We start from the raw sequence: 23393 nt of genomic DNA on the forward strand, positions 1-23393 counted from the left end.
GGAGTTCTGTGGCTGCATCGGCTTCTTTTCAGTATCACATAACAGCCGTTACTTGACGACTTGGCCATGATTATTCACTGCGTTGTTGCCTTCCGAGAGGCAGGGCTCTGTTCCTATTCTGTATTGCCTAGAAGGGTTGAGGTGGGAAAAGTGCTGGTGGTGGGGGCTCGACCTTGTCTCACTTCCCCCATCCATCCTCGACCCCCCGCTGTCCCCCCAGGCAGGGGACAGGTTGTGGGTCTGTAGGAGGGCTGATTATAGGCCTGTCCCTCTGGGAGTGGGTGCCATTCTTCCTCTTCCACTCCTTTTTTATCTCCAGGATCTGAGGTGGGGGGGTGGGAATGCATGGGAAGCAGGGTTAATCTGCGCTAAACAGGGTCCCAAGCTTGATCAGGGCTAATTACATGGGGTTAGGGTTACAGCCTGTGACCATTGAGTGGGGGGCTGGTCAGACCCTAAAAACAGGGCTGTGCGGGATTGATAGAAAATGAATAGAATGAAAAGCAGGTTTGTTTCTAAGTAATACGACAAACATAATGATGGCATTATGGAGCTTAATGTATCCTTGACCTTGAGATGTCTGAGTCCACTTGCCCTTGGTTCCAGCTTTAATGCAAAGAGGCTGGAGGGGTTCCCAAGCAGCCGGGAGCAATCGCACGTCTGTTTGAAGTGGTTGTGCAGGTGGAGGGGGGCGTAAATGAGAGGGTTAATGAAAAGGCAGCCCTGTTTGACTGAGGGTTTTGGTCCACTTCCCACCAACCCCACATCTGCACCACCATCAAACCATCAGTCTGTCAGACGAACAAGCTCTTCCTCGAGAGTGTGTTTTGCTTTTGTCTTTTTAGTTAAAGCAGCTGGGGGCTTCTGTCTGGACTGACTGAGAGTGTGTGTGTGTGTGTGTGTGTGTGTGTGTGTGTGTGTGTGTGTGTGTGTGTGTGTGCATGCAAAAGCAAAGCAGGCAATGAGACATTATGATGAATGGATTTCCTTTGTTCATCTTTTGCAGGCCAGAGGGATCCTGCTCAACCATTTCTACCTTCTCTCTCTCTCTCACACACACACACACACACACACACACACACACACACACACACACACAGTATAGACAAATAACCCACTGCTCTATTAACTCAACAAACACCTCACCTCGAATGACAAATCTGTAGTCAAACTGACTTTTTTATTTTTCATTACCTCAGCTCCTATTAGTCTGTGTCACCTCAGTCAAGACTCCTGTGAGAATGGAAGGAACATCTCGTACCACCACAAACTGGATGATACATTATTTCATATTTATTGTTTCTCATCTTACTGCATTTTATATGTAGTCCCTCTGGTGTAAAGTTCTATCCCACTTTTATGCAGCAGTCGATGTATGTGTGTGGCTCTTTTTCACTTTAATGTGCCAGTCAGCCGTTGCTTCCAGGTAACAGGAAAAATGGGACGTGTCATCATTCCAAAACTCTTTCTTTCCATATTTTTTTTTTAGCGTTGCTGTAGTCACTATTCTTGATCTTGTTTTATCTTTCCCTGTAGAGATCAGTCCAGGAGGTGATGTGCGTTCAAAGGAAGATTCTATTGTTGTATATTGTCAAACTTTGATGTTCAGTGCTTTTCAGGAGTCGTTTTGTGATGAAGTGCTGGTATTCGAACATGAGTCACACCTTCTACTCATAACACAAGCCAGCACACACAGTCTGGTGTTTTCAGGCAACTGTGGGAAAAAAAAGAATATCTGACTCTTCTCTGATGATGTCTTTCTGTGTGATTGCATTATGTTAAAGGGGAGCTCCACCAATTTTACACACCAAAGTCCGTTTACAGGTCTCAGGGAGCACTACTGCATATGTGAAAGTTGTATGAAGCCTTTTGTGGCTCCAGAGGGAGCTGCACAACATCTCATACATTTTGAGCAAGTTTGAAAATGAAAAAAATGTGGAGTTAGAAAGAAGTGAGCGTGCCAGACCTCTGTAGCCCGCTCCTCACCTCTACTTGAGGCCAGCAGCTCAAGACTGCATTAGCTGCTTCTAGCATAACATTCAAACTGTCAGAGTTGAATTGTGGGAAACGTAGGCGACAAGGAACGCATTGAATAAAAAAGACGATATGTCTGGGTCAGCTGCATCGATTTTGATCCTTTTTTTAAACTTTCCATCATGAGTCCGAAGATGTTATAGGAGTGCAAGTCGGGGGAGCACTCCTTTAAATATGGAACGAAGGCCTTGATCTGATTCCAAAACAGGGACTGACACCAACACAGACATTTTCCGTTCATGTTGTATTCTTGAACTTCTCTTGTGTCAGGGTTTTATTCCTGCATTCGGAAAAAGAGAAAATACCCTGAACAAGTTGCTGAACTTGGCTCCTGCTTTATCTCTTTACCAAACTCCTCTGTTGCTGACACAACATCTATGATTAGCTGGATATATACAGGATCGTAACACTTCATAAATCAAAGTGAAATGCACATTTGTATGGAAATGTGTTTGAGTGTTTAGAGTGAATTTTTATGTATGAATTGTATGTAGAGGGAGTCGGGATGCAGGGTAAGTGGGTGGACTGCAGTATTAGCAGACCTGTCTACATGGACCTGCAGGCGCCTTTCAGACAGGTCAAAGGTCAGCAAAGAGCAGGGGTCACTAGTCAATGAACTTACTGAAACATTACCTATTCCACGCTAGTTTCCCCCCCGACCCTCATAGATATTCATGAGATCTTTTTCTTTGTATATACACACACACGTATGCTCTTTCTAGTGGAGGCTATTAATATGTAAGTGTGCAATTTGTGTTGTGACAGAAACTACGTGTCTGCTTTTGCACGTACAGAGTTTTGTATGCACAGTTCATATGTGCCCCCTTTCTGGCCTCGGGCCCCCCTGTGGGGAAAATGCCCGAGTGTGAGTGACAGTTCAAGTTATTTCACTGAAGTGACAGCGTGGGTTTGATTGGCCCGCCTGCTGAAGTGATGGCTTTTGGATGCTGAGAGCTTTAGGCATATGTGAGGCCCAGCGGGAGTTCTGACAACATGAGAAATGATCCCACTCTGCACTCTGCACCAAAACCTCACCACTTAGCCTCTTATTCCTTGGGTGCTGAGGCTAAAGATGGAGGCCATGAAGGGAAGCAGCAACACATCGCCTCCCAGTGCTGCGTGTGTGTGTTTGTGTGCTTTTGAATTCATCAGTCTTCAGCAGCTTAGGCAGCTTTCAACTGAAGTGGCCATGTAGTCCTCCACTTGATGCTCTGACCTTAAATGAGCGAGAGAAGAGTTAAAGGCCTTTAAGAGCAACAGGCTGAAAGATGAGAAGAAACACATAAAGAAAAGAGAGAGCTAGAAACTGAGACAGGTGGAAATGGAGAGGATTGAAACATAAAGGGAATATAACCTAAAAAGGAGATATCCCTCTCATTCTTGCTCTGTCTCAGGTGCATTTCTAAGTCATCAAACCAGACTGTCTCTATAACCACCTCAGCTCTCAAAGCCTGAGGATCAGTGCTGAGAAAGTAACAAAGGCCATCGATTTTACCGTCAACTCCAGCCATCAGAACCTGGTGCCCTGACCACCGATCTGCAATACTCCAGGGTCCAATGCGCATAATAGAGTGCAGCTAGTGTGTAAACGGTGGTAAGTGTAAACAGAAGATGCGGTGATCCAGCTCTAATGCCTGTCTTTGCTCCAGCTCTTTGTTAGCCGTCGAGATGCTGACCTGCGCCTCTACTACACGCCGTCTCATGAGCGTTTAACAGCCCACCGCTCGCCGGATTAATTACAGTGGCCAATCCTTCAAATGCACAAACGCACAAGCACAAATTATATGAGAAATACGAAGACTGCATGCACACACAAAAAGCCAAAAAGGCTGTAATGGCTGTAAATGTGAACAAGAGCGCTGCCCTGCCACCAGAAATAAAAAACAAGATTAAAATCTCTCAAACTGATTTGAATCATTAATGTTTTCTGACTCTGTTAAAGGTTTGTTTACATCAGTAATGTCTAATGTAACAGCAGTAAAAAGAAATCATTTGAGAAACTCAAAGTCTTGTATCTTAAATAATATATGCGAATAGACTTGACATTTATGTGGTCAAAAACGTTGAGGGTTGGGGTTTTAAGAAACGTTTAATTAATTGGAGAAATGCAATCACAATATGTAAATTATTGTATACATTTTACACACAAAAAGTCGAACTCAGCTCTGAATTGCTGTCCCTAAACAACAAATGAATATACATAAATCAATTGACAAAATGCAATCACCAAAACATACCGTTTGCATTTTCTGTGGCCACACGCACACAAAATGCAATCCCCAATATAAATAGTAAGCATTTCCTATACACAAACACACACATGGGGACACATACAAATTGGCAGAGCTTGTGCATAAAAGAACACACATTTCACACATAAATCAAATGAGAAACCACAAACGCAAATGCGTAAATTCTAGCTGGCTTTTTTGTTCACACAGACTCACATTTAAATGCAATCACTGGTTGTTGTGTAATCGGACAGCAATGAGTACACACAGTATATGATTATACATAAATTAGTTGATAAAATGATATTGCAAGTACATTAACACAGCAGGTTTTTTGTGTGTGTAATTATATATAAAACATGTAGAATATGTACAAGCTCTGCACATAAACACATCTCAAATCATCTAAAGCCTGCTGTTTAGTTCAGCTGTCTCATTTCTCCGTGTTGATATTTTGCACTACAAAGGTGTCTGTGTGTGTTGCTTCTGAGTGTGTGTTTGTGTGTGTGTGTTGGCTTGCATCTCTAACAGAAATTGGCATTCTCGCTTCTTTTCGTCAGCACTGAGCTGCCGTGGAGAGAGCCTGACTGGGAATGATCAGCCCTAATGATTTTATGAGAGTCTACATGATTAATGTTGGCACAGCAGTGTGTTTGTGAACAAACCTCTCTCTCTCTCTCTCTCTCTCTCTCTCTCTCTCTCTCTCTCTCTCTCTTCATCCCCTCCCACGCCACCCTTCCTCCCCCATCTCAGAGGGACTCAGAGGGAATATCCAGTCTCAGTGTGTGTGCTGATTTCTGTGGCGCTAGCTGCCGTTCGCCACATTAGCGTGTGACAATGGGTCTCTTTGAAGTGGGTTATTCTAGCGCGGCTCACAGCCCAGCGCAGTGGAGAAGATGTGCCAGCTCACTGTGCAGACAGGGCCAGCTACGAGCACAGGGATAGAAAGAAGGTATAGACGCACACGTGCACGCCTGCACAGACTAAATACCGGGGTCAACACAATAGCTTTCACACCCACATCCTCTAAATTCGCTTTATAAAAGCACTTCCATCTCAGACAAAAAGCCACAAACTCCTCCTCTCAATGCACAACACAGCACCAAATAAGAGCCTGCACCATCCTCCCATCACTTCATCAACATCTATCATCCACCCGTCCTTCCATCCGTCCTCCTCCTCTGTTCCCTCTGTAGGCCCAGTCCAATCTGAAAGCTTAGTTGAGCTCCGTCTCTCTCGGCTTATCTCCAAAAGCTGCCTCTTTCATTTGAGTAAATGCCTTCATTCCCAGCTCCTCTATGAGGAAGCTGATAAGGGATGTCTTTTATCCACAGCAGATAGCCCCCCCCCCCAGCCCAGTGTGGGTGCTTGTGTGTATTTATACGCCTACACAGCATATGCAAAATTATGTGTGAGATTATATTTGTGAGTCTTCTGTGAATGTTTTTTGATATATAAATATATATTTGTGATACTTATATGAATATTCTTTTATGTATGAGAATAGCTGATAATTCTATGGTGTAAATATGCAGCGCATCATGTTTCCAGCCATCGTCTCATGCTGCTTATCATTCAAATGTGACATTTCTATGATTACACATAATCACACAAGACTGCTGCAACCTTGCAGGTGTCTCTAATAGGAAGTGATTAAGTGGGACAAGCTAATCATCGCAGTGCCTCGCTCTCATGTGTGTATGTGCATGTATGCGTTCAAAAGAGGCTGTCTAACGAATTGATTAGGGTTGCAGAGTGGATTTGTTGCCAGGCTTGGAGAGATACAGTTTGTCTGACTCCGTCAAAGCCGTTGCCAGATGCTGCTCTTTTGTCCCGCTCTAACACAACAAATATATCGATTTGCCTTTGATGCCGCAAATGTCACAGTGTTATTGAAGACAAGTGTTCAGAATGCAGAAGTCTGCACTTGACTAAATCTAAATGTATGTATTTTATATCCGTTCCATATTGTGTCTCTTTTGCTCACTGAATCAGTCTCTGATTACAGTCCCAGAAGTCACATCCTGCTGCGTCTTGGACATTGTGTTACGGGAGCACACAGTGTTGCAGCAGGTGGTAGTAATGGTGTTACACTGCTTTTCTCTGATCTGGGTCTTCCTGTAGTGGTTTGGGGCCAGAGGAGCTGCCCCAGCTCTCTCTTAGCCTCAGTGGAAGACACAGCTTGTCTTCTTAGATCTGCATTTTCCAACATTTCCCTGCCCGTTTGGAGCTCCTGCCCTCCCCTCAAGCACAGGCGCTCTGCAGTCGGCTCTCTCGAGGGACATATGAATAAAATTTGTAAAGCTATTGGAGCCAGCGCAAGAAAAACACTCTTCACTGCTCCCCGCGGAGCCCCAACCTCATTGACTTGGGTTTGTTTGCTTGAGGCCAACGATTGTGTTCAGGCTGATCTTAGCGGAATGGCGAGCGCAGAGTCAATGAGAATGATGCATTAGCAGCTCTGCATCTATTAAAGCTGCTTGCTGTGGTTGAAGCCAGACACGACTTTGAAGGGATTTATCAAGCCGCTTACCAAAGAGAGGTGATTGAATTCATTTGCTTACTAATGAGGAGGGATTGCGAATTGTACACTTCCCCAGCTACGCTTCCACCTGTTAAAACCATCTGCAATCAAATCCAACGTTTGTTCTCTATTACAATCAAACCCCTTTTTGTCACCTCATCAGACGCCTTTGTGCCTTTTTGGGACTCAAACCCATTTTATATGTGCTGGTTTTTGTTGTTAAGGGTGGGAGATACCTAATGGGGCCAACTGAGTAGCAGAATTGGTCTTGTGCCAATATATCTGTATCAAATGAAAAAAAAAATGTTACTGACTTATGTCGTTTGAGGACTTTCTAGAAACAAATCCAAATATCTTGAAACTACTAAGCAGCGATACGTTGTTCCAAATAAAGTGTGAGTCCATTCTCAAAGAAAATAGGTTAATTTAGCTCATGTGGAGGTCATACTTTTCAACTCCAAGCCAGTTTAATTCATGTATTGAGGTGATTTTTTTTTTTACTTTGCGTGATCCTTTACAAAACACTCAAGTGTAATCAAGTCCAATCAAACAACTGTGTCGGCTCTCGCTCTCTTTCTCTCAGTCAATCAACAGAATTGATTTTATTAGCGGTAATTGTTCCCTGTTTGATGTTGATGATGTCTTGATTAGTCCTATTCTCTGGAGTGTTGTTGTGGAGAGCATGCTCTCCTGCTGTTGTTAAGGCCAGATTAACGGTAAATCCTCTTTGTCTCAGCAGACGGCAACAGACAGACTGAAGTGGGTTAGCTGAGGCCCGCACAGTCAGACGGGGTTACAGCATGTTAGCAGAAGGTCAACAAAGCTCTAGTTACACCAGTTATGTCATCTACTGATGGAGAAGACTCCCCTGGATGCTGCTTTATAAATATGGGATTGATCCCCATGATTTTAGGACCGTAGCCGTTTGGTAATATTTTGTCCCAGCCCACGCTGTGCCATCCCCAGCTTCATGTTATATCTATTTTATGATACATTCATATCTGTTGAACGTTTTTTTAAGATTTTAAGAAATTATAGCCAAATAAACAGGCTTGATACACAGCATATTGTAACATATGCCACACTGTAAGTAAGCTTTAATTTAATTTTAAAATTTTTGTAATATGAATGAAAAAAACACTGTATAACTGTAACTACAGTTATAATTTACACTATAAACATAACAGTGATGATTCCATTATAAGTGATCAAAATAAATTATAAGGTGTAGAAGGCAAGTCACTAATTAATCATCACAAACACAATTGTTAGATGCACAATAGATTAAATAATGCCTATAAAAATGTTTTGCAGTCTTACCGATACAAATGAGCAGACAAGTCAGTGAGTAATAAATGATATGTGGTGAGAAACGATGCAGACAGGGAAAAAACATATTTCTTTCTCTGAGTGTCATGTGATGTCGAAAGGTGTTACCTCTAATGGGAAACATGGAAGTGAATTTATTGAGGAGTAGTTCAAAATAACATTAATATTCATAGTGTTATGATCAAGACTACTTAAAGAACAGTACTGTTGTGGCTGATTTTAAAGGCCCTGAAAAGTGATGGAGTCCTACATGAACACACTGAAGTCAGAACTGTCTTTCACATGAGAGAAATCTGTGTTTGTGTTTTTCTCTGTGCCGTTCTCACTGCTTTGAAGTGGATTAGTTAGAAAAAGGTGATGTCATCAACGTCTGTGCACCAATCAGAATTTACTCTGTCAAATCAAATCTGATCAAACCAAATCAAAAACCCAATCAGTCTTGATGAAGCAGAAGAGTTTTTGAGGATTAAATTAAACTATAAATAATTACAAAGGCCATTTTTGTTTTGCGGCTAATTTTGGTGATGGACATTTAATGTTATAGAGAAATACTTTAAAGGTGCTTTAAACTAAAAGGATTGTATTGTGGGCATTGCATATTAAACACATAAATGATTAGTTGATAGTTGAATGATAGGTGTTGTAGAAAATTATTTCAGTTATCACTAATATGATGTCATTGTGTCCATTTCTAAACTGGCAAATTAAACACAGAGCATCCTAAACAAGGAAAGCAATCAGAAAGCAACGTAAAGCATTTTACGGTCATTATTTTAGTAGATTTTTCTCTACATAATGTGATATAGTACAGGACTAGATATCGGCAATCCGTGGTATAATAATTTCTACACTGTAAAACATTTTAAGATGGATCAACTTAAAAACCAAAGTCTCACTGCTGCCTTCAAAATGTGTTCAAAGTTGTCTCATGAGTTGTGAAAATGTAAAACCATCTGAGTTAAGTTCACTAACCTTGAAATATTTAAATGTAAGAACAATGCATGCTGGGAAGTCTACCATTTCGTGTGTTTCTTTAGAAACTTAATTTAGTGAGTAGGCTTCAGTACATGTAGAAGTACAGAAGACGTCAAGTCAGACTAACTCATGTCTATAAGTTCTGAAGCAGAAATTTTAAGTAGAATTTACTTGAAATGAATAAAACCTATATTTACACTAAGTTAAGGACAAAAGATTAGTTGATTCCACTAAATTCCTGTATGATGTTTTACAGTGTAGTGTTAAACAGCTACTCATCAGTTATTGGTCCGCCGCCTTCAAGTGACCCCGGACAAATGGAAAGTTTAGGCAGCGTTGCCCAGTGAAGCGGTAATATTACAGTGCTGCGCAAAGGTGATTGAAGTCCTTGTGAGAGTTTCTTTCTGCAGCCAAAACGGTGATGCTCATGCTGCTATGAGTGGTGGAAACATGAGATGCATGCAGTTCCAACAGCAGCAGTTCAAGGCTTACCACCGGCAGACTGAGGAGAAGTCTATTAAATCAAGATTTCACATGATGAGGGCTTAATCTAGTGTGTGTGTGCACATTTACAGTACTGGCTGCTCTGTGGGTGTTCGTCCATCCCAAATGACCCCACAGCTTATTTTCTGTCTTTTCATTGGATCGTCTCCACCGTGCTCCTCTCCCGCGATAAGTGGTAATGCTTTGACGCTTGAGGACACTTGAGCAACTTTCAATCGAGATGAATCTGCCTTTGAGATCTGCCAAGGTCTCTGTGGATGCACAGCTGAGAGAACGAGAGAGAGAAAGAGAGGGCGGTTATAGAGACGGGCCATTTGTAGCTGCTGTCTCAGAGATGTGGTTCCATTCCCACTTTGCAACCAGAGGGGACAGCTCACTATATCATTCAGCCGTTTGTTATTTTGTCTGAAGCAGGAGTTGGCCGAAGGGGAGAAATGTCTGTCTCTTTCCCCAGTTGCCTGAAGGTGAAACCCATGCTTCATTCTGCAGAAAGCGTGTGCGCCTGTTTGCTTTTGCCTGCATTCTTGTGTGTGTGTGTGTGTTCATGCAGATGTCCACATCGATATGCGTTCATAAATGAGAGGCTTATCCTGAGCTATCAGGTGTCAGAGACAATTGTTCAGGCTGAGTGAACCACATTGAATTCCTGTGATTCAGTTTGGTATTTCTTTGGTGTTAAACTAAACAAACCCGACGGGCTGCCCGTGTATTTGACAACATACACCTATTTCCAGCCTCTAGCTTCTCAATTTATCAGTCTCTCCCTGTTCCTTTTGCTTTCAGCAGTGCTCCTCTTCTTTTCTGCCATACCTCTCTGTTACTACATCTCATTTGTGCTCTCATACTGATATTAAAGTTTTCATAGAACTGAAACCAAGTTAGTGTTCGTGGTTCGTGGTGTTTATGGGCTCTGTGTGACCTCGGGCGGTGGGAGATCCCTTTGCAATTCCCAGTGCTCCCCACTGAATCGCAGTGATCCGTGTTTCTGTTGTTTCTGCGCCGGTTATTAAAAGCCAGGGGAAAGGTTACAGTAAATGCCACTCAGCTGATGTGCAGCTCAAGCTTGGCAGAGCTCCCCGACCCCCCTGCCACCCTGAGTCTCACTCTAACATTTTGGGGGAACAGTCATTTCACCTTTCTTGCTTTTTTCCCCTTTCTGCCTCTCCCCCAAAATTGGCAGCTGCATGCCCACTCTCCCTTCAAAAAACCTTCCATGCAGCCAAAGCTAAAAGTCTGCTAAAAGCTGTATTCACTGCCACCGAATTAAAATTAAAAGCATGAAAAGCAAAAGCAGCCCCACACCTTACCAGGCACCTGAGTCTGACAAATTGGCAGTTTCCTCTGTATCATACCCCCTCCTCCTCATCTCCAGTGCTGTCCCTCTGAGCCCCCCCCCCCCCCTTTTTCCCTTGTCACCACTTCTTCCAGACGCCCTGGGAACTCATCACAGAGGTCACGCACCTGTCGCCTGCTGTAAACAGAAAATGAATAATTCAGGAGTCGGCGCTGCTTGACTGCAACAGCTGATGGTCTCTCCGTGACGAGCAAAGATTTATCCCAAGGATTCGCGTTATAATCCTCAGCTGGAATCACACTAATGAGAAACGCTCTCCGGAGAGTCTGAGGACCCATTCTGAGCCAGACCGCATGTCCTTGACCTCTGTGGGTGATAAAGTTGGTTTGAAATGGCAGCCTGTAGTGGCACGAGAAACTTCTGCCTCACACATTTTTAGATTTGCACCAATATAGTGGGACCACATGCACTCTTAAGTGGGCTAACTGTGAACGAAGCATCTCTCTTGGTCTTTGATATTTCCTCCTCTCCTCTCCTCTCCTCTCCTCTCCTCTCTGTCTCCTCTCTCTCTCCACTCTCCTCCTCTCTCCTCCTCTCTCCTCCTCTCTCCTCCTCTCTCCTCTCCACTCTCCTCCTCTCTCCTCCTCTCTCCTCCTCTCTCCTCTCCACTCATCTCCTCTCCTCTCTCCTCCTCTCTCCTCCTCTCTCCTCTCCACTCATCTCCTCTCCTCTCTCCTCTCTGTCTCCTCTCTCCTCTCTCCTCTCTGTCTCCTCTCTCCTCTCTCCTCTCTGTCTCCTCTCCACTCATCTCCTCTCCTCTCTCCTCTCTCCTCTCCTCTCTCCTCCTCTCTCCTCTCCTCTCCTCTCTCCTCTCTCTCTCCTGTCTCCTCTCCACTCATCTCCTCTCTCCTCTCCTCTCTCCTCCTCTCCTCTCTCCTCCTCTCTCCTCTCTCCTCTCCTCTCCTCTCCTCTCCTCTCTCCTCTCTCTCTCCTCTCTCCTCTCCACTCATCTCCTCTCTCCTCTCCTCTCTCCTCCTCTCTCCTCCTCTCTCCTCTCTCCTCTCCTCTCCTCTCCTCTCCACTCATCTCCTCTCTCCTCTCTCCTCTCTCCTCTCCTCTCCTCTCCTCTCCTCTCCTCTCCTCTCTCCTCTCTGTCTCCTCTCCTCTCCTCTCCTCTCCTCTCCTCTCCTCTCCTCTCTGTCTCCTCTCCTCTCCTCTCTCCTCTCCTCTCCTCTCCTCTCTGTCTCCTCTCCTCTCCTCTCCTCTCCTCTCCTCTCCTCTCTGTCTCCTCTCTCTCTCCTCTCTCCTCTCCTCTCTCCTCTCTCTCTCTCCTCCTCTCTCCTCTCCTCTCCTCTCATCTCCTCTCTCCTCTCCTCTCCTCTCTGTCTCCTCTCTCTCTCCTCTCTCTCTCCTCTCCTCTCCTCTCCTCTCCTCTCTGTCTCCTCTCTCTCTCCTCTCTCCTCTCTCTCTCTCCTCTCCCCTCTGTCTCCTCTCTCCTCTCTCTCTCTCTCCTCTCTCTCTCCTCTCTCTCTCCTCTCTCTCCTCTCTCTCTCCTCCTCTCTCCTCTCCTCTCTCTCTCCTCTCCTCTCCTCTCCTCTCCTCTCTGTCTCCTCTCTCTCTCCTCTCTCCTCTCTCTCTCTCCTCTCTCTCTCCTCTCCCCTCTGTCTCCTCTCTCCTCTCTCTCTCTCTCCTCTCTCTCTCCTCTCTCTCCTCTCTCTCTCCTCTCTCCTCTCTCCTCCTCTCTCTCCTCTCTCCTCTCTCTCTCCTCTCCTCTCCTCTCTTCTCCCCTCCTCCTCTCCTGTTTCCCATCCTCTCCCCCCAAGGTAACAGCTCGCAGTGGGAGCTGACCTACAACAGAAATCCAGTTATATTTGAGAGAAATACCCAAGTAGCAGGTAGAGAGGCAGCAAGATGCCAGTTGGTGCTGCCGGGTAGGTGGAGTGATTGCTTTTCACTCCTTATCGCCACACCAGCAGGTGTCTAAGACGTGCCGTACTGCGGTACTCTGAGGGGATTCACAATTATAACACCCTGGCCACCGGCACACTCGTCACCACCACACACACAACTCCCATCCCCACCTCCACCCACCCATTCCTCTGCGCTTCTTTTCTTACTCTCTTCACATCGAGTGAAATCCTGCTGGCCAATAGTAACTTAGGAATCCTGTTATGGGCTCGCTCCTCCAAACACCTGCACAAGCTCTGATAAGAATCCTTATCTGCTCAGCCCCATGTCTCCTCTCTGCACCCAGGCAGAGCAGGAGGGCACTAAAGCTGGAGTGGAGGGTATATAACACCACCATGGGTGGTCACATTGACTCTCTCATTGTTTTTCAACCACATTATCGCGTCTGGTGCGTCATGTTAAGGAGGGTTTGGAAGCACGAGGAAGTAGGCAGCTGGGGCATCAAAGCAAGGTGTTAAATCCTTTGCTGTGGGGAAGTTTTCCTATTTAAAAATACACAGACTGCCTGGCTCGGTGTGCCGCCTGCAGTACAAGGCCTCATATGTAGAATCATCCCTTTATGCCGTTCTCCCATCTTTGTAATTACACATGAGGAATGAGAGGAGACATCTGCATGCCAACACTTTGAGGAGAGGAGGAAGGAGACAACAAAGGGCAGAGCAGCTTCTCACAAAGGCTTTCCAATTTGCAGCTTGCAGCTGTTTCTCTTCAGAGAGCTTGTCGGAAGGCCCGTCCTCTCTCAGCCTGAAAGTGGCTCACAATCCAAATGTTGATTTCTTAGCCGCTGCTGATTGGGGGCCAACGTTTGGCAAACGATGACACTTTTCCTCCTTTGTAAAAATGTGTTGACTGCATCTGAGCCTGACTCTCCTCCTCCATTAACAGGTGTGCAGACGTGGACACAATAAGAGACAGATCATTTGGGGATAACAGTTGCACTACCTGTACTCACACACACACACACACACACACACATCACCTACTGTTCCTGAACAGGGGTCTCTCTGCATCTGTCTTCATGGAGCACCATCTATGCATGTATTTACACAAGCGTTGGAAACTGTGTGCATGTGACTGTGTACAAATATGGAGCAGTTTGTGCACTGTGTTTGCTTGTTTCCTGACATTTCCCCACCATCAGTTCACCTTTGTTTAGCTGCATATGCTGCACAGGATTGAAAACCAAATGAGTCTAATGGATCCACAAGGTACGGCACTGCGACCCGTAAATTAAGTCCCACAGATGTGCTTCTGTAGATTAATCTTCACGCTCATGAGCAATTATTCTGGCAGTGACGCTGAGGCATGAGGCTGATTTGAAACAATTACAGCCCAGGTTGGGCAAAATTAGCTCATTCATTTCCCGAGGCCACTGCTGATTGAGAGTGAGGGCATTTTACAAAGCAACCAGGGGTAATTGGTTTTTAACATAGGCGCGTCCTTCAGCCAACCTTTCAACCCGAGCACGGACACTTTAGGGTTAAATTCTTTCTAATTCCATTAGATAGTAGTTTGTAACCATTTAATATGATCCATGAATTGAATTATCTTTGTATAGCTACTGTGTACTGTGTTACCTACATTATAGAATGTGAGCTAATTTATGCATTACCGCTGTGCTAACCTGCACAGCTGGAGGACTTTTATTACCACAATCGGTCCTGTGCCATAGTTCTCATGTAACTGCATTTCTGTTCCTCGAATAATAAAAGAGCTGTCTCCCACTTCCCTGCTATGTGTTAAAAGGTAGAAACAAAATATTTGGCCCTACAGCTAGGACTTGAAAGGAACAGGAGAGCTTTGCTTTTTTATAGGCAGTACACATTTCCATTAAGAGTTTTAATTGGCCGTAGACACACGCCTGAAAGCGGAATTCAAATTAGGTGTGTTATAAGAAAAGTATAAAACAAAGAACCTGGAGAGGCTGACTGAGTGAGGAAAGAGACATTTTGTGAAAAACAAATTCAGGTGGAATTGGAGGAGATGATCAGCAGGCCATTTGATGGCAAGAAAAAAAATCTGCTCAGGAATGCAATTTACTGGCTCACTGCAAATACAACGTGCTTAGCTGGAGCTCTTATGCATAACAATGGATGTAATAATACACAAGTAATGTACAGTACAATTCTCTCTGCAAGCAGTTTGCTAGTGTCGTTTATATAAATAAAGGGAAGTTTCTCGCCTGCGACACCTAAGAATCTCAGAGAAGGGTTGCAGCTGTGTAAATGAATCATTAATTGTAAAGAGCTTTCCTTCTGTGTGTGTGTGTGTGTGTGTGTGTGTGTGTGTGTGTGTGTGTGTGTGTGTGTGTGCGTGCTGTGAGACACTGTTCATCTCTGATGAGAAATTCAGGAGAGGATTGTTGCACTGCGTTCAGCACAGCTACAAATTCATTTTCATTTCACATTCGTCACAGCCTCATAACCACCTTTATGTCTGTCTCTCTCTGAGTGTTTCATCTCTTGCTCCTCTCATCAGCTGAGGAGTTAAAATTAGAAAGCAACCTCTGTCTTATGCTTAGTTTCTCCTGTACACCACATCCTTCTTCCTTGAGGATCCAACCAGCCCGGCTCGCCCGCCATATCTAATGAATTTATAATGACTTGTCACAGTTGGCATGATGGCTGTGTGACGCTTGGTTGACCAGCCTGATATTTATTCATGTAAAAAACGATGTCGCACTTAATGCCACTTCCACAAATGACTCAATTTGCTGAGGAAATGAACCTCATCCGAGTTCCTGTCAATCCTGCAGAATTCCTAGATCTGGGTTCTTGCATATGTGTGGGCTTGGCACAGCTTTGAATTAGTTTATATTTGTTTTTTGACATGCGACTTCAAGATGGTAGTGCAAGTTAAGATAATGAAAATGGAGACGAGGGCAGCGTTAACTCTCTCAGACAGATGTTTAAACTGTGTGATGAAGATGTGGGAAATGATCAAAGGTAAAATATGACAGTGTTAGTCTGTTATAAAAGTTCAGTTTGTTTTTACCTCGAGGGAAAGGTCCGACAGCTGTCATTATCTTTGTAAAGCAAAGGGAGGAGATTAGGAAAAGTGTGGGTGACTTATTAAAGCTGCTCACCCTAAGGCTTGAACAAAAATAATTTCTTTTCAGATTTTTTTTCTTTCTTTGCTGTTTATCGTCTCGTGGAAGTTCTGTGTACAGCTGCTGCTGCTGCAGAGCAATGGCTGGCCATCGGCACCATCTGCATAGATGAATGTGTTTGATATTTCCCTTCTCCGCCTCTTTTTTCCTGCATAGCATCAGGAATCAGTAGCATCTATGTTGCCAGCCCGTATCCGGCTGCCGCTTAGGGCTTCACAGTGGGGAAGCTGAGCAATTTGTTTCTGGATGGCTCCAGGCTTATCGTCTCTGCTTGACAGATGGGCCTTGCCTCTGCTCAGGTTGGGTTCGGTAGCAACGCACTGCTCGCTGCTTGCCTGACAGAACTCATTATAGACACTCCCCAGGAGAAGAAGCAACTCCACGAGGTCCTGTTACCACCGCTGGACTGCCACGACTCACTACTGAGCCGAACACCGTAGACCCAAACAGACTGCCGAAGTCGTCGTATCTTGAGACATACATTTCAAATTTAGGAATTCAAGTCTGCTAAAAACTAGCAACCTTAAAATATTCATCATTTCATGTCAAAAAAGCATTGTAGCATTATAATAGTAAGAAAAGAGACAAATTACAGATGAAATTACAGTAATTTCAGTCATGTTGCCCTCACCTCTCTCGTACAGTAGTTCTCATAATTGAATTTGAGCCCTAATCTTGTTATTTGTCAGTGCCAGTAACACAGGCAAAGGTTGATATCTTCCTCTGATGAGGCAGCCTCACTGCTGAAGCCAAAGGCTGTATATTGATTTTATTTAAACTTCAATGTCAGGTCATATTTTATTTATTGGCTGTAGATTAGCCTCTCTGTACCTTTATCTGCACTGTGATGGAGCTGCCTGAGGTCTAAATCTGCTTATAAATCTCTTATCTCACTTCATACTTCTTCTCATTTTGTGTTCATCCTCTCATTCATGATGTACTTTACCGGAGCCAGCAGGAGTGCAGATGTCTGGCTGAGTCTAGGTGAGGTTTTGGGGTTGACAGAGAGGTAAACTCGACGGACACAGTGTCTGTATTCCTCTAGAATTGCATGTGATAGAAAAGTTATGAAGTCATCTCCCTTCCTGAGAGTGCTCTATTTTCAGTGGTGGGTCAAACTGTGCTTAGCCTTGCATATAATCAGGCCACATGGAGCAGTCTGCCACCTCCTGCAATCCAGGGAAAAGAGGGAGAAAGGAAGGCAGAAGTACATATGAGAGATTCTTTTAAGAGAAGATTAGCTTAAAATAGGATCGCAGGAAGGAAGTAACAGCACTGAGATTAAATATAATCCTCATAAGGAAAATCTTCACAACCTTATTAGAGATGGACTCCAGTATCTCTGCTGGAAATATCTCAGCCAATGTTTTTATCACGTAGATTTTTGGATCTCTGCTGCTGCTCTTCTCTGTTCACGTGGACACACAAACTGGAGAGGACAAACTGACACTATTCAGACATCAAACAGGGTAAAGTTGGAGCTCTGTTGTGCTCCAATATTCCTCGCACATATTTACCGCATAAACTGTGTCTGCCTGCTGCACACACATTGGAATAGAAACTGTCATGTGCAGCACACGCAGTCATCAACTTACACACTCCAGTACACAATATACAGTCGCAGTGCAGCCAGCACGACATGCCGAGTGACCCAGAAAAAAGAGCAAAAATATAATTCAAATAAACAACTTTAAAGGCTTCAAGGTAAGGTGAGGAAATGCGAGACAGAGAGGAGGGGAAAATGAAAGGCTTCTTTGTAAAAATTTTAAATTGCATGCCATTGAGAATAGTTTAGTACCTTTCTCTACTGCAACAGGAGAGTGGCTTGCAGGAATAAAAGTTAAAAAAAGGTCAATTTGAAAGCAAAAGCAGCTAGAATCATGCATTTATTTGGCCACTTTCCAGGTGTGTGTCTCATATTTAGAATAATGCTGTATGCATCACAATGAGATCATATCTGCAGCTGTAGAGAATCGCGCCTGTTTCATGCAACTGAACTAATCAAATTGGCTTAATTGAGGGCTAATTGAAGTTCTTTCATCACGTCTGCACTGTTTCATCTAATCAGTCCAGTAACATCCTATCTTAAACTCAGGTTTGCAGATTATCATCATACTTGAAGGAGGAGTGGAGAACAGAAGTGAGGGAGGAATGGCTGGGGATGAAGAAGAATAAAAACCGTCAGTCTTTAATTAAAACTGATTGTGGTTAATGCTCTCCGTCCATGCTATAATGGTTCCCACGGTGGCCCTCACACCACCTCCTGATCAAGAGGAAGCTAATTGGCTGTTAAGAGTCACTCTTCTCTCCCTCTTTGTCTCTCTCTCTCTCTCTCTGTCTCTCAGTGGAGTACATTTGGACATCCAGAGGCAGTGCAATGTCATTTCATGCCCTCAAATGGCCGTGAGTCTCTAATACAGCATGAGGCCAATTTACAATTTCCAGGCACAGGCAGCCATTTGTATGCATAGCATGTCTTGGGTTATTTCCTACCTCGGTCGAAAAAAAAGGCTCTATTGGTTGGTTGTTGTAACTAAAAAGCTCCAGTTCTATATTTATGTGGAGCGTTGTAGTTGCCGGCTCTTCCTGCCCTGTCAGATCCAGTCCCATCAGGCAGGGCAGCGGCCTCTGGGAAGTTTGCGGGGTGGCTGGGGGATGGTGAAACAGTGTGGCAACAGTGTGGCAGATGCACAATGAGCAACATCGTGTTATGACTCTGAGTGTGCGTGTCAGGACTAGACTGTATGCACATTTGGTACTGCCATATGAGGACTGTGCTACACATCATCAAAAAGAGGTTATTATGTGTACTTGACAACTGACAAAAGAATCATCCACATGGTGCAGAGTAATTATGTTCATATTGGGCCTGCACTTAGTGCTCATCATTTCACTGATCAGCAATTTCCCTTGCAAATTCCAGATCAACACATTCAAGTCTAGATGTGTAGATATTCATTATCGCAGCTGGATAATCAGATCAGAGGCTTGATGGCAAAGGTCTAACTGACAGTCCAACTGTTACCCAGCAGGCAGTCACAGCTGAGCAGCGGAGATGTGGTGCATAATGCCCTTAAATTCTGCAGAAATCAACAAAGACAATAGCTCTTACCCCAGTGATCCCACAGTCAATCTTCTCTACAGCTAAAAGAAACACAAAACCAGTGACAAAGCCAACTCCATCTCTGGTGTACATTTTAAAATGTTCTTATACAAAGAATTTCATCATGTTTTCTTTTCCGCCAGGCTGTATAGGAAACTGCATAATGAAAGTCATTCTTTCACTGACTTTCCTGTCTCTATTGTGGTTGTTGAAGGATTTAGCAGCAGGAGTCGTCTTGTACCTTATTTTACCTCAACAAGCAGCCTTTTGCCTTTTTATACGCGCAGCATCGTCAAAGTCACGAGTGTCCTCTGGGGTCCACAAGGGTGCATTGCCAGCAGCAGTAGGCTGCAGTGTCCTTGTGTTTTCTGTCTCTGTGGGCTAGGAATGACGGCAAAGAGAGTTTGGCCACACTGGTGTGTAGACCCTAGACCAAGAACAACAAGCCTCCAAAGGCTATGATACATCTTGCTAGCTCCGTTTTGTGCTGCAAACTGTAATTCTGAAAACACTCCACTTATATTTGGAGCCAATCAGTGAACTACTATTGAAACAAGGTGTTGAAAAATGAAAATAAGATGGAACATGATCCCTGACATTTTTTATGGGAACATTTTAAAACTTCTTCTAAAATTTCTAGAAAAGACATATTTTTCCAAAGTTGGAAGCAAAGACCAGAGCCCAAAGAAAGGTGCATTAGGTTGAGGAGAGGCTTTGTTAGGTTTAGGCACAATAAGCACAAACAACCAAGGTTTAGGGAAAGATCATGGTTTGGGTTAAAATTACTACTTCATTGAGGTTACGGGACCTTTATCATCATGGTGACAATAATAAACACAAGGTTAAGGTGAGGGAACGATGGACTTTGTTGCTTTATGATAACATCACCTGACTTCCTCCTTTGCTCCCATCTATGACTGTGGCCACTAGAGGGCTTTGTCACTTGAACGTTTTTGGGCACTTGATCAACTATGAATGACTGATGCTGTCAGTCTGGAAATGTCACCTGTTTTAAGCAAGTTCATCAGAAGTGAAATCGTGAGCTGTCTTTTAGAGACTAGACAAAGGAAGGCAAAAGAAGGTGGAGATCCACTCACCCAACTCTAAGACCCTGCTGTGCCAGCATCTATCCCACATAATTACACTGGGCCACAAATAAAAAGGCAGTTTTCTCTCCTCCCCGACCCTCTCCGTTTCTCCTTCCTGTGCCGCTCAGCAGCAGTTTGCAGGGACATGCAGAGCACAGGGGCGGGGTGGGGGTATTTAGATGTGAGAAAAGGCAATTTGTCAGAAACCTAAGGGAGCACTGGAGTGATGACAAGAGAATTACAGTAAAAGGACTAAAGGGTTGAACGGCTAATTCTGTGATAGTGGAAGAGGAATGAGAAGGGAAGGCTCAGCGTGTTTGCTTGTGTGTATTGGAATCCATTATTTTCTCAGATGAGCAAGTAGAAAATAATTGAAAAATCGATGTTTGAATTCCACAGCCTGGGTGCACCACACAAACATACACACATCCGAGGAGATGCGATGTGACGGCGGTTGTTGTGTAACCAAGCCCAGTGAGTCATGAGAGGGAGGAATGCGTTGTTGTGATGGTTGGAGGAGGAGGAGGCCTGCCTGGGGAAAGACTGGCGGAGACAGTCAGATCCGTTAGCAAAGTCATCTGGGAGAGAGAGAAAGAGGCTGGACATTTGGTTTCAGGCCTTGCCTCAACTGCCAGTGGTTGTCTGGACTTCGGACCGCAAGTGAGGCATAAATAAATCTGAGCCTTGACGCAGACATGACTCTGGACAGAAAGAACATATGTGCACAAAACCACAAACGCATATAAACACATACATAACACACAACATTAAATGAGTGGAAAATGACGCAGTGTGATAGAAGGAGGTTATCAGGGGCTGCAGGCTGAAATTAACCAGCCTTCCTCCTTGCTCACACACACACACACACACACACACAAACACACACACACACAGAAAAGAAATGTGCTTGAACACTCAAAAATGTATGTTGCTTTGCATTAAAGTTTACTCCTACAGGAGGATCACACAAAAACATTATACCTTTGATTTTGTGTGTGTGTGTGTGTGTGCATCTGGTGACTGTTTTTATATTGACTTCCTCCTCACCCTGGGAGCTATTTGTAGGCAATTCTGTGTGTGTGCCTGCAATACTCGTCTTGAACATGCGAGCCGAGCGCACACACACTGCTTTGCTCGCTGTTGTACATGCCTGGATTCGAGCTGGGCCTGCGTGGCAGTGTTATCATCCAAAGAGGCAAACAGCCAGCCCCTGATTTAATAAGCTGCCTAGGGAGTCACAGAGAGGTGGGGAAGCACTATCAGCTGATAACTGTCCTCCCTGCAAGCCCAGCTTTTTCCTCTGATAGCCCTGCCAAGAGAAGACTCAGCTTCTCCTCATTTTCTGTGTGAATGTGTGTTGTGTGTGTGAGCGATCCCCCGCTGGCCGCTGCCCACGTGTTTGTAGGCTTCGTCCGTCCTTTGCTGCATCTCTCTGGGTGTCAGACAGACAGCAGAGGAGAGCCCACAGTTGGCAAAGGCATGCCTGAGCCCAGCACTGAGGAGCATATGCTCAGAGCTTCAGTCTTTCAGCACCCCCACCCACCAACCACACACACCCCGCGTCATGGCTACCAATCCTGCCAAGCCGCAGAAAGACATGGGCCAGACTACTGACAGATTCCCCCGTCTATCACTCCGTACTGTACGACACACGGGCCACACAGCAGTATCATCACCCTTTGTCCAAGAAGTGTGTCCTTTTTGTAACGAGGCAAATAATAAGGATGAGATGGTGGATGGGTGCATGGTGCGCTTGGTTTTCATGCTGGAGGCGGCGGTTTGCGTCCTGTCACACACCTGTAATTAATGTTGGCTTCTCTTCACCATGACTGTGATCATTTCATAACCGTAACAAGTTTTAGTTTTAGTTTGTTGGTTGTTTTAGTTAATTAAGCTAATAATGAATGAAAAAACATTGTCATTGAACATAATCCACAGTTTTAGCTCACGATGTGGTACATTACTTGACCATGTGACTTGAGCAAAACGCAGTTCTTCAATTTTGTTTGTCTTTATTTGAATTTCAGAATTTCACAATAGGTAATTTGATGTTCAACATTTCTAAAACTCTGTGAAATGTTAAAGTAATTTCTTTCAATGATATGATGCTCTGTAACAAACAGAGTAGTACCATACACTATGCCCTCCCAGCTATGAATATATTATCATATTTCACTGACACCAGTGTTTGACCTTTCTCTTTTTCTAATCCACCATCTGACCCTCTGAAATCTGGCACTCCCTCTCCACCTTGAGAATGAGTTGTTTTTTGCCCAATCTTTTCTATTTCAACGCCGCTGGTATTATTTCAAGGTCAGTTATTGCTGTTTTTTGTCTGTGGTGTGTGTGTTATCTCACACGAGTACAGCCGCCTCACCGTGTATGTGTGTGTGTTTCACTAGGGCTCACATGATAGGCATACTTTGAGGCGGCGACGGTGACCCGCAGCTGACATCAATGATTGATCCTGGTGCTGGGATAAGTGCCTGTGCACCGGTGAGCACACCGGCCCACTGAAATGCAGCCAGGCGGAAAATTAGAAATCTCTTCATCCCTGGTCCATTTGAAATCCGATATCTCCCCCTCGCACAGGCACCTTTCCTCAGCCAATAAATCAGTAATTAAATGATGTGTTTGAGTGTGTGTGTGTCTGTACATGAGGGCAGGTGCGTGTCCTTGGGGGATCAGTCCGGGCAGTTGGGGTGATTGAAGCATTAAGTCTCCCCAAAACACACATGTACACCTTCTTACACCTTCTATCGTCTGCATAAAAACAGAAACACACACTTACTTGCACACACTGTCCCAGATACAACCACATGCCCACTCACACACTCGTACACACACATTTGAGTTGTACAATGTGTGTTTGGAGTCAGATGGAGGTGTAACGGCGCCTCTGGTGTCAAATAAATCAAAGTCAGCCCTCCTCTGAGCGCTGCGCCTGACCTTTCGGAAGCCATCAGTGCAGTTCCACTTCTACAATCACACTGGGACTGAAATGTCCCTCATGTTACCGTTTCCCGTTGTTTCTTAACATCTAACATCTATCTCTTTGTGTTGTCCAGGTACGTCAGCCCAGGGCAGCCCCCTTCTGGCTTCCCTCCCTGTCCCTGGACGGCCTCTGCAGCCTCAACTCGACCTCAAACACCTCCTGCCCTTCAGACTCAATGGATCCTCTCCCCTCAGCCTCTTCCCTAACTTTAATGCGGTGAGTGCAATGGCACCTGATAG

General features: G+C 44.5%; 1 protein-coding gene across 1 annotated transcript in view; it reads left to right on the forward strand.

The window, feature by feature from the left end:
- znf385c (zinc finger protein 385C) overlaps window positions 1–23393 on the forward strand; it is a 74665-nt gene that overhangs the window by 31097 nt on the left and 20175 nt on the right. Inside the window, exon 2 of the mRNA XM_070923335.1 lies at window positions 23228–23370. Within this exon, the coding sequence (XP_070779436.1) occupies window positions 23228–23370 (143 nt within the window). The remainder of the gene's footprint in view (window positions 1–23227; window positions 23371–23393) is intronic.

This window comes from Enoplosus armatus, chromosome 17 (genome assembly GCF_043641665.1).
Source record: "Enoplosus armatus isolate fEnoArm2 chromosome 17, fEnoArm2.hap1, whole genome shotgun sequence".
Taxonomy (NCBI): domain Eukaryota; kingdom Metazoa; phylum Chordata; class Actinopteri; order Centrarchiformes; family Enoplosidae; genus Enoplosus; species Enoplosus armatus.